The 12,886-nt window shown below is 33.6% G+C and overlaps 1 protein-coding gene across 5 annotated transcripts in view; it reads right to left on the bottom strand.

Annotated features, from left to right (window-relative positions):
• The window catches only part of nedd4l (NEDD4 like E3 ubiquitin protein ligase), a 65,987-nt gene extending 60,533 nt beyond the window's left edge, over positions 1 to 5,454 (bottom strand). For 4 of the 5 annotated variants that reach the window (XM_026196617.1, XM_026196620.1, XM_026196618.1 and 1 more), the window contains exon 1: positions 5,100 to 5,453. In XM_026196617.1, the coding sequence (XP_026052402.1) occupies positions 5,100 to 5,144 (45 nt within the window). In that variant the 5' untranslated portion in view covers positions 5,145 to 5,453. Of the gene's footprint in view, positions 1 to 5,099 lie in introns of all 5 variants that reach the window. The other variant, XM_026196615.1, reaches the window with a different exon arrangement.
• Positions 5,455 to 12,886: the final 7,432 nt, after the last annotated feature.

The raw sequence follows: 12,886 nt of genomic DNA, 5'->3' as shown, positions 1-12,886 counted from the left end.
GGAAATGAAAAACCTGCAGGTGACAGCATTGAAACTTAAGCGAGTGTGAAATTAGAATTCTGCCCATCAGGCTATTATCAATATATTATCATTTATTATCCATTTTAATTGATGATTCTAAATTCAATATAGGTGTTATTACTTTTCTAGGCAACAAGACTTTGCTTTTGTTTTTGTCTGGCAGAAGATACATATCTGCTCACCAATGCTGCCTTTATTTGATTAAAAAACAAACAGTAAATATTTTGAAATATTACAGCAATTAAAAGAAGTTTTTTTCTCTTTTAATATATTTTAAAACATAATTAATTCCTGCGATGGCAAAGCTGAATTTTCAGCATCATAAACTTCAGAAATCATTCTTATTAGGGGTGCTCCGATCACGATCGGCCGATCGTTAATGCGCATCTCGTCAGTAAAGCCGGTTTTCTAATCAGCGGTTAATTCCATCAGGTGCGTGATTTCACATAGAGCAGCTGTTACTACACAGAGCCGTTGTTAACTGAGAAGATGGGCCAATAAACGCTGAAAATTAACGTGATTTGCGCATCTTCTCTATTAACAACGGCTCTGTGTAGTAACAGCTGCTCTATGTGAAATCACGCACCTGATGGAATTAACCGCTGATTAGAAAACCGGCTTTACTGAGGAGATACGCATAACGATCGGCCGATCGTGATCGGAGCACCCCTAATTCTTATATGCTGATTTGCTACTCAAGTTTTCACATTTGATAAGTTTGCAAGATCAAGATTCCCTTTAAACAACATACTTTATGCCAAATTGCTCTGTGGGATACGTAGGCATTGGCAGAAGGTGTAAATAGCCCTGATTTGACCCAGAGTGCCCCTGACCTTCTGTAAGCATGTGGCTGCCATGTACAGAATGCTAAATTATGGCCTATTGTTGCGTTCTACTTGGTAACTCAGTAACTGTCTGAATCGCACACAGAATTCCACACACTTTCTAAATCCAACGCCAAGACATTCCATGCCCTGAATTCCAAATTCTTAAATTTCAGCAAACAGCATTAAATAAATGGCACATTCTGAAATATTAAAGTACAAGTGCTTCTTTATTCACTTAGAGTTAATGGACACAAACTGAAAAAGCTTTTTCATCAAATTCTTCAAATTTAAATCCAAATGCTGACCTTGGCTGTAAGACAGAAAGTGCAATCCATACTTATTCAATAATGATGGTGAAACAGAACAGTATTTCAAAGAAAAAGTACAGCAACATTTGCAAATAAGAGAGCACTGTTCAATTTAAATAACTAAAACACTGAAAACACCTCATTTCTGATAACTTGCTGCCATTCGATTAGAAATTACAGTCGAAGTGCACTATATGAGTGTTTTCACAATGCCAAGAAAGTAGTACATCTATCAAAAGAGTAAACGGTTTTATATTTGACACAATGCTGGTAGATTTTGTGGCATCTGGCTGTGGTTTTATGGTTCCTGGGTTTTCTAATTCCATCTTGGGACATCAGCACAGAAGCATGTCACACAGATCGGGAAAACATGATTCGGCTGCAACTACTGCTCATGTATTTTTAATGAAGATGATGTGACAGCATGTACTGTAGCTGTATCACATTCCATGCTCATGATACCAAGCGTGAGTGCGTTATCAAGTAAACGTTTGCGTGTCCTCCCTCAATGTAAACCAGGTGCATTTTAGCACATTCACAATAAGATTATTTGAACAACGTGCATCCAAATTGAATGTGCATCCAACCTAAGCCTTCACCTTAGGTGTGCATGTCTAATCTATAAAAGGCAATAAATCTGTAAAATAGTCCAACAGAAATAAAACAAATGGGGGTCTACAATTCCACAAGAGTTCAGTCAACAAAAGGTCTATCGGAATTGACAGACTGTTTCTGGGAGAGCTTGTCATTCCTGTGTACAGACAGTGTCTTGGGAACGGAGATCTATAGGAGCATGAGAAAGGCACGATCAAGGCCAGCAAAGAGACAGGAACTCAGGGAGCGAGTGATGGGATCCCACAGGACTGAGAAAATGTTGTGTGGTAAACAGACCCGCTGACAGGGCTGAGTCCCAGCCAACTTGACGGATACTTGTCGCATACTAATGAAGCATAGCATGTCTTCTGTGTGTTGTGCGTGTCTGTCATGCAATGATTTGGGATAACACAATAACACGATGGTTCTTTGGAGGGAAAATACTTTTGATGAATCAATAACTTGAGATTGCAAGTGTAACCCTGTGTATTACAGTAACACTTTCTCAAATCAACTACAACCAAAATTGCTAAAATAAATAAACACTTATGTGAAGCACCACTTCTGTTAAGGGCCATACACACCAAGTATGTTTACATGTACCCAAACACCTCAATCGATCCAAATAAAACTTTGATTGGATTAAATGGAATGGTGTAGACCTGAGATAATTCGATCAACAGGATGGGAAAAAATTTAAAATAAATTAAAGTTTAAAAAAACAAGTCGGATTCAAAATACCTTGCACACATATGCAGTACAGGAATGAGTATGTTAACAAATCATATACTAAAAATTTTTGTATTATGTCAACTTACAAAATGATCAGTGGAGGACACTGTATATTTACATTTTTTTTTATTATATATATATAAGTGCTGTCAAACGATTAATCACTATACTAATAATTGCATACAAAAAAGTTCTTATTTGCATAGTGTGTTCTGTGTATATTTATTATGAATATATAAATACACACTGATAATGAATATTTTGAAAATATTTGCATGTCTATGTTTATAAAATTTATATTATAAATAAATATATTTAATATAAACATAACATATCTTTCTGAAATATATGCATGTGTGTCTATTTACACACAAACACACTTCACACATTATTTTGGATGCGATTAATAATTTGACAGCACTACTAACATATATATATATATATATATATATATATATATATATATATACAACTTTTGGCTCATGGCAACTCTGATTAGCTACATTATTATGAGGATTATCTGTTTTGTTCTGAATTCAGGAATTCCAACAATTCATAAACAGAACTTCAGGATCTAAAATTGGATTGAATTCATTAAAACTTTTGAAAAATGTGCATTTAAACAGATTTTGCAGCAGTTCTACAGTGAAAGAGACTAAATAGAATTCTTTTTTTTAATAAGAGTTAGTGATTTTCTGTTACAAGCAAACAGAGACAGTTAGAGATGCAACAAATTTATGCAGATGCTTAAAACACTATGCTTAAAATAGTGACAATATGCCGACCACCAAGGAACGTTACTTCTACAAAACAACAGCACAGTAGCTTGCCAGCAGACCTGGTTATTTCTCAAGTTGATATATGGCAAACATCAGCCAATTTATTAATTTGCGACAAGAAAATATTACTTAAAGTAATGATATAACGGAAGCGGTGAAAGATCATTTATTCTGTATTGGACGTAAACAAAACAGGAGGGTGGGGAATTGGTTCAAGCCATCAGCTTTTGATTAAATGGAGGCAGATCTGAATGCAAGCTTGTCTTTGGTAAGAAATGAGTTTAGGGGGACTAGATGATTGAAGAAGACCTGCATACTTCACTAGACAAAAAATTCCCTAATTTCACGGGAAGATCCATTTATGGCATTTTTACAATTAGCTACCATATGCATGGATGAATCACTCACAATTAGATCTAAAACATGCATTTAGAAAATGGATAGGGTGTGTTTTCACTTTAATCAAATCAAATCAAGACAACTTCCTCAGAAAGTGAATCAAGGCATGTTCAGTCTTTCTCCTGCTGTTTAACGTCCAAACACAAACATACTTTGATCATCCACCGTTTAACCTGTTGATGAACATCTAGCTAGTAACATTCCTCTCTTTGTTTACATTAAACATATTAAATCACTGCAAAAATTATCCATTAACTTCTTTAGTCTTACGTTACAGTTTCAGGGTTTGGACGCCAAGTTCTTGAGTACTTTTCCACCTAAGAACCTGGTATGCTATACGTGCTACAGTAGGTCACATATCTTTCTATAAATTGCTGACTGGCGAACTTAATGTGATAAAGACTTAAATAGGTACCTGCCAACTTGTAATGACAGTAATACATGACTCAGATCTCTCCTTTGGACTCAAATAAAAAAAAAGCCTATATAAAAAAAATAATAATAACGTCACTGATATTTACACCTATGAACACGTGGCCTTGAACTATATCATCATCATAAGCATTAAAAACTAAAAGACTGATCTAGTATGTCACGAAGAGCAGTAGTAATGACTAAAAAAGGCATTAACAGGGATCCAAGTGAATCATAGGCAAACACCTGCTTCCTAAGACGGTCCTCAGGCTCTCAAGAAAGTTGACCTGAATTTTCAGAGGGTTACACCAGGGTCCTGTTATGACGAACAACATAGTGTTTTGGTTGCTACATAATCTGTTGTAACATTATTCAAAACAACATAAAAATGGTTTCAGCTAGTAATAAAACTTGATTATGATCCATTCAAATTTGGCCCACATAGTTACATCAAGGCAGTGTTATGAAAATGTGGTGCTACCAATAACACTGTATTACTAATACAGAATAAAATAAAAATAAAACGCCCATCCTTTAGCCAATTATACTGTCAGTGTCAACAATAACAACATCCAAAAGCATATCGAATATGGTACAGCATAAAACAAACCCAGAAATCTTGAAATGTCAGCCTGATATTTGACAGATGAGCTGTCAATCATAAAAATCAAAACATTATGCATTAAATGACTTAAATCAAGAAAAGTATTTGGGTATTAGAAGGGAAATATTAGGATTTCAAGATTCCTTTACATTCTTAACATTATTTATCTAATAAAATTCTATGGAAATGTGGGATGCACAAAATGATCGTCATTATCGCCTTATATAAATATTTATTGTGATACTAAAATAATTATCTTAGGTTTGATCAAATTGATCTTGATAATTTGTCACATTGGAACTGAAATCTGAATTGAAAACTGAAATCAGGTTATGGAAAACAATAAACATTTAATAACTACAATATGGTGGAAGACATGCACTGTCTTAAAGATGGTATAGTTGAGAAAAACAGTACTTACTTCATCCTCAGAGAGTCCATAAATGGGTTCGAAATTCGTAGCCATAAAGCCAAATGGCAATTTAATACACACATACACAAAAACACACACACGCTCGTGTGAAAGCTGGAACAATAGCAAAGTGTGTCCTCCTCAAATCTCCTGTGAATGCAAGTTGATCCAAAGCAACGAAGTCAGAGTCCAAAAATGATTATCCTCTTAAACCATATCGCGACGAAAGATGTACGTCCACCGGTTTAATCTCATTTAACGGTTGAAATTCGGTGGATACACGCTTAATTTCCCCAACAATATGATTTCCCTTCGTCAAGTGCAAACGCGAATCATTCACTTCCTCTCAGGATCCGAAACACTCCCCGCTGAAATGAATGACAACTTATCTCGCCAATCACAGCGTTTGCCGAAACTCAGGGAGGAAAGACTATCCAATCCCTGTTGATTGGGGGGCGGGGCAACGTGGTTGCACTTTTGTGGAGTAATCAGGGATGGGTAGTTTCCTAGATCCCAATATTGGATCCATAGGAACTTGACGTTTTATTGTATTACATACATTTCTATAGGTCTGTATGCACATATTGTGTTAATTAACACAAAAAAAATATACAAATAAACAAATAAATAAATAAACACTCAGTTTATTTAAAAACCCAGTAATAAGCCGTTTGAGTCTTGCAGTTAGTAACAGGACTCCTATAGCAGGGCTCTAGTACCCTCTACTGTTAAAAAAGCGATGTTACCAACATGTGCCAATTTATGATTAACACCAAACACTGGGCAAAGTCCAACTGTTATGCATCATTCGGGATTCATTGTACATGTGAAATAGCCTAGAGAAACGGAACTAAAATATGTTTTCTGCTGGTTTCTACTGGTGTTAATTGCTTTTGTTGTTTTTTTTTACACTAAAGTGATGTTCACCAGACTGAAACTGAACTTGAAGATCAAACAGTATAATTTAGAGGTGAAAACTGTAAAGGAGTCTGAAAATTAAAAGTTGAAAATAGTCATTAATTATTCTCCTAGATTTAATATGACTCTTTGGGGTTAAATGTGTGTGTGTGTGTGTGTGTGTGTGTGTGTGTGTGTGTGTGTGTGTGTGTGTGTGTGTGTGTGTGTGTGTGCGTGTGCACGTAATATAGTAGCCTAAAAGTATAGTAGAAAATATAGTAGCCTGAAAGTATAATAACAATAAAATAAATGGTGACTAGTTACAGCAACTAACATATCTTTTGGATTAACAGCCTTATTGTTTTATGACGGACATTATATCAACCAATAAAAAAGCAGTTACAATACAAAAATACAAAATAATAATAAAAATAAATTACTAAGCAGAAAAATTAGGCTAAACAAAACACATTACATTCAACTATTTTTAAAATGCTTGTTAAATGAGTTAGAAATAGTCCCAAATCAATCCTGTATATCAATAAGCAAAACATAAAAGTGGCTTCTGACATGTGAATATACATACATTCATGTATATAACATTTTGTCAACAAGATATAGAAGTACAATTAGTGTTTCGGTAAATGCACTTTTTTTTTTTTTTTTTTTACAAATCCAAACAAAACATTATCCCAAAGTAAAGAAAAATCTTTATCAATATTCCCAATAACAAACATGGCAGGTCTTTTCACGCCAATCTAGGGTAGTGCCAAAATAAATGCACTAGCCTCTGGGTATCTTTTATCTTATCTGAGTAGCCAATCCACCTTATTTTGATATTTTCTTTGAATGACAAATAACACGAAGAATAACTGTGCAATATTGCACAGCAAATCAGTGCTATTATGATAGTGAATTAAAACCCCTTAATAACATGCAGACGAGTTTGCTACTAAGTAATCAAGCAGCACTTTGGACTGTTTTTGTACAGGTAAAATAACTGTAAGATAATCTCGCACATTCAAGTAGCCTAAATGGACTGCATTTACGTAAAAAATACGGTGGAACATTCACATACATTTCAATGTATTCATCTTAATGTAGAAAAGAACAATTGGTATTTGTTATATAAGTTTCTCTGTGTACCAGTAGATGTCCTCGTATTGCCACTTAAAAACTCACTTTGGCCTGAACCAGTGGTAAAAACTCTGTGGTATAATTAATCAGCTAGGGCTTTACTTAGTTTCCAGCTCATTAATAAGTTCTAATGACTTATTAATATCAAATAAAACATTTGCCAAATGTATATTCAATTTATAGATACATTAAGATATACAGCTTGGTTTATTATATTACTTGTGGTACTGAATTCAATAAAGCTTTTAAGATGCTTTAATTGACTCAAGAGCCTGACACAACATTAAATATAGAATAAAACTGTGCGTTATCTTCTGATAACCTTAAATTACTAAACTGGGAATACATTAAGCCAGTAGACACTATGTTAATGTTAAAGTAAAAAAATAAAAAAAATAAATAAATCTTGATTTTGTTGAAGAAAAAATCCATACCACAATGTCAATTCCAGATGGTAAAATTACATAACACCAATACACACTGAGTAGGACAGAGAAGGATTCCCCCCCCCCCCCCCCCATGAGCGCAAATTCAGTCTCTGGTTGGGAAACAGTTACTTGTTGGAGGGTTTCCAGATGTGGTTAATAAAAAATCACACCGGTGTCAGCCAGGTGCACAGGTGTGGGAAGTTCTCAATTCTGAAACAAAACTGATTCATGAGCAGCATTTAATCTTCCGATCTTCCTGTTTTTCAAACACAGCTGTTCTTTAAGGTCTTCATCACACACATTAATGACTTCTATCACTCCTAAAGCAGAAGGGGCCCGAGTTCATTGATGTTAATGGATGTTGACAGATCCAGTTCAGTAGTTTGTGGTTCAGCACAAAATTCGAAGTAATTGTAAAATCCTGGATTTATTGCAGCATTAAAGAGACGATACATGCTGTAATTTACAGTAGGGTAAGAGGAAGGACTTTTAAGTTGTCTTTTATTCATTTTATTGATGCCACAGATAGTAAGTGATCTGCTATTCTCATAATCATTTGTGAAATATACAGATTATTCAAATGTTTTACAGGTATTCAAAGAACCAATATTGACATCAGGATACTACAAAAACTGTAACAAGAAACAAGACTCTTTGGGGAGAGCTTTGGAATGGTGAAGATGGGCTTTTCTACAGAAGATTTGGCAATAAGACAGATGACTGACAGCGGCAGAGAGCACATGGCAGTACACATGTTCAGTGTTGGACAGCTGGCGTGAGCCTGACATGGAGTCGACCCTTTCTGACCGTGATGACGGCTCAATCTCACAGATTAGAGGAGAGAGAACTGAGCCTGCGTGCACATTAATTCAGAAGTCAGGTGCATGCCAAGAATACAGAACATACTGTATTTAAACATGCAGTACCATTAAATAGATTGGGGTCAGTAAGATTTTTTTGTTTGTTTGTTTGTTTAAAAAAAAAAAAACATTTCAATGCTGCATTTATTTGATCAAAAGTAAAGTAATATGATTAAATTCTATTTTGATATTTTTTTATTTTTTATTTATTCCCGTGATGCAAAGCTGAATTTTCATTAGCATTACTCCAGTCTTGGTGCTCAAGAAGCATTTGAATACATGTTTTGCCACTTAATATTTTTGTGGAAACTGTTATACATTTTTTCAGGATTCTTTAATGAATAGAAAAAAAGCATTTGCTTGAAATAAAATTCTTTTGTAACATTATTAACGAGTCCTTACTGAATAAAAGTATTCATTTCTTTCTTTTCTTTTTTTTTTAAATTAAAAACATTTGACACTAAACTTTTGATAAATCTTTAAAAATGTTGTAGTAATATTATATAGTAACTGGATAGGATATCAAGTGATATCCAGTAAATAATATGTAATATTAATAAATTATTAAAGCTTATTTAAACAAAGATTGAAAATAACTGATTCCACAACAACTAATACAACAACCAAGTGGCCAGAAACAGATTATATGTTATTTTGTCTCAATTTTACATCTGTAGTGGCTTGTTTCTGGGTTTAGCTCAGCTTGAAATCCTTTGTAGCCATCATTGCCCACCTCCTGTTTATCTCCTGTAATTCTCTCTCTTGGTAATTAGCATTCACTTTTTATCCATACAGACTTATAATAAAATAACCTTAACAACAGTCCCCAAGAGATTACCTTTTTTAAGTGCTTCACTTTAGGACACAATTAAATAACCACACAGTGCACGGGACATCCAACATTAGGATTAAATCTGTGATGTTTTGATGCCACTCCAAAGTCTTCAATGAGTGTGTGTGTGTGTGTGTGTGTGTATTATATCATGTAACCAGAAGCCAACTGTCTCCTTGTTCAGGTCAGTAAAATCCAAACTCATCAGCAAACGGTGATCCTTGCCTAAAATAATTAATATGTTCATAGTGTTCACTAGTATTATAAATAAACTACTGCCCTATACACCATCAAAAAGCCACCTTCACTTATGACTTCACTTTATGAGTTTGTTTTATGACTTATGAATATGTTTTCCAGCCCATTCCATCTACCCATAAACTGGTTCGGCTAGTCTCTCAGCTGACCAGAGAAACATTATTTGGTAGAGGTCACTGTGTTTTTTATGCCTGTGTTTGCTTCAGATGCTCACAGGCAAACTCGTTTGATGTTTGAGTCATGATTTCCTTCTGTCTGCTAGGGTTAAGTGTTTCGAGCACATGGGCTTGAGTCATGTCATGCCACTTGAACATGGGCCATGGAAAGGTTGAAAAAGTCACGTTTTAGTTTTATAACAGGTGCTTTGGCTCAGTGCTTTGATCCTTTTCCATTTTAAAATAACCATTTTAGTCCATCACTGATTGAATTTTACCTCAAAGGAATAGTTCACTGAAAAATGGATGTCATTGTTCATTTTTAAGTTTGATAACTCCATTGTCCATTATATGATATTATATTTGTGTGTGTGTGTGTGTGTGTGTGTGTGTGAATGGGATTTATAGATGAAAAAAAAGCTTTCCGATTCACCTAAAAACTGAAAGAAAAAAAAAACTTCAAATCACAAATTCTGAATTTATCACACAGAGTTCATTCAGATTAAATTTAATTTATTTAATTGAAAGTGTACCTCTGGATAAGTTTGTAGTATATTTTTAATGACTTATGGAATGTTTTCTCCTCAGTACAAGTGCACTGAACAGTGGAACCTTTACTCAGCATTAGAATTTATTGGAGGTCATTAGAATTATTCTATTATCTTGGACTAACAGAAGCAATTTCATAATTAATTATAATTACAAAATTGCCACTATAAATAAATGACACATTGGCAATAATGTCTCCTGTATATTCATTTTGGGGAATTGAATTTTAGGAATTACAATAAATATAATACAATATTATTCATATAATTTAATACATTTAAATGAGAACTGTAGATGCTGTTAAGAGTTTTTAGTAATGCATTGAAATCAAAGTGGTTAATATCATATTTATCTATTTTAACAGTTCTTTTTTTCCTATTCTGTTTGTGCATGTACAGGTAAGCAGTCACATGATCAAATGATTTCACAGGTCAACAAACTCAATGTCTTCAGGTTCACTGAGTTCAAGGAGTCTGGTAAGTCTTGAGGATTTGCAAAAAGCAGTATGATTTGCACTGAAAATGGATACATACGCTATAATAATTTTTATTTTATTTTATTTTTTATTGTGCAACTCAATTGTTTCTTTCTTTATTAAATGGCACCTTTGAGTAATACAATTTGATTTACATACAAAGTGGAGGAGGTTTGGTTGATATATCTTTTTCTTATCAAACACATCTAGTCACATCTGCTTTAATCCTTTGTGTTATATGTGTTTATTGTATTTTTATGCAATGCAGTTAATGCATTACATAAGTCATTCAGTTAAATGTTAAAACCCAGTTAAAGATTGATAATAGTGTGAAAAAAAGGATTTTTCCCTTGCCAGCTCACCCAAATATGGAAGGAGAAAGAAATAAAAACATTTATAATGACATAACTAATGTATTGCACTTTTTGTTGTGCATAATGGAAAATCAGCGTGCTTATAGTATACAGAATATGGCAAGGATTGTTTTGTAAACACCTTATAAGCATTAACATAAAAAATAAAAAAGTATGAATGTCATTGCATTACATAAAAAAAACATCTAAACAATTGACTGAAAAAATCACAAAATTAAGACAAAAATATTTGAATACTTTGTTGAACATATGGTTAATTTCATTAAATATATGATTACTCTGCTAGGACAAATATGTGAAGAAAGGAACTGACTTCATCTAAAAAAAAAAAAAAAAAAAACAGAAACACCGGCTGGTTAAAAATAATTGCAAAAATCACTAGAAAAGTGAAGATAGTTCTCAGAAAAGTTATAGCACATATGTGTACTGTACTGTACAATTGTTTGCAGATGCAGTTTAGTTTGTTGTCAACTGATGCAATATATATATATATATATATATATATATATATATATATATATATATATATATATATATATATATATATATTAATAACATCAGTTACTGCAACTGTTCAGTCAGAAATGTTGGCCACAATCTATTTCTTTTTATGCACAGTTCAGAAACATTTGGTTCTGATATTTTTTAAATGCACTTCTACCGGGGTTTATTTTATTTATTTATTTATTTACTTACTCATGGAACTCTTACTGTGGGAATTTTTTTTAAAGTCCAGATGTCATGGTGAAGCATTGATAAACCTTACTGAAATGCTTAGTTCCTCCTCAGATGCATGAGATATTGTCATATTTAAGACTTATTTGTACTGTATGCCACCTCTAACCTTATTGATTAAATTGCTCTCTTTATGGCATAATGGTATGCAATAACCTCCGTCTGGATTTAAAACCATTGAAATCCTTGGCTGTAGGCCATTGGTGACAGAAATTGAAACTGTAAAATACTGTGAGAATGTTGCAATGACTGTGAGTTCTCAAGCAAAACGTGGGCTTCATGAGAGGAGCTAAAATGTGTGATTTCTCCAGTTATTACTTTAAAAGGCCAGCTTGAATCCTCTTGTGCTTTTTCACTTTAAGACATTCTACAGTATTAGTTTTCCCCCTCACTCTTTTCACTCTCAGTATCTATTTGTTGTCTTGTTTTATCATTTTTAATTCCTTGAAACATGATGTAGACATTAGCTTAGCAGTGTTTTTTTTTTTTTTTGTCTTCTTTTTTTTTTAGCTGTGTTTTTCCATGGCCACTATAGGAACACGGCAATGTCACTAAATAGAGGAAGTTCCACAGTATCCTAGTAATCTTTCAATTTATTACCATGTCAATGAGACGCACTGAGCGGTAAACAAAGTACTCAAGAGCATTATGTGTAGCCTTGATCTCAACAGGTTTTACAGTGTTTGACCAAGAGCAGAATCTGTACAGTCATGTGTTTGGAATGAATAGCAAGTACAAGCAGTTTAGAGTCATAAATAACTGACAGGTGTATCATATATTTAATCATGCAGTATTCGTCTCTAGACCACAGAGAACAGCTGGAATGCACCAAACACTTCAGTTGCACAACAATGCAAATGTAATGTCCCTTTTGATCATGTTGAGCACAAATTTGGTGTTATAAATTAAATAACAGACTTTGATTCAGTACTTCATCAATTTACAAAACAAAATGAGGGAGATGTATGTCTGTTAAAAATTAAATGCAAACATTTTTTTTAAACTAAATAAATGTCAAATTTAATAAATAATAAATGTAACTTTCATAAATTTAAGTCATGGGCTGTAGACCATTGGTGACAGAAATTAAACCTGT

This window comes from Carassius auratus, chromosome 21 (assembly GCF_003368295.1).
Source record: "Carassius auratus strain Wakin chromosome 21, ASM336829v1, whole genome shotgun sequence".
Lineage (NCBI taxonomy): Eukaryota > Metazoa > Chordata > Actinopteri > Cypriniformes > Cyprinidae > Carassius > Carassius auratus.
This window is presented reverse-complemented; position numbering and strand designations above follow the sequence as displayed.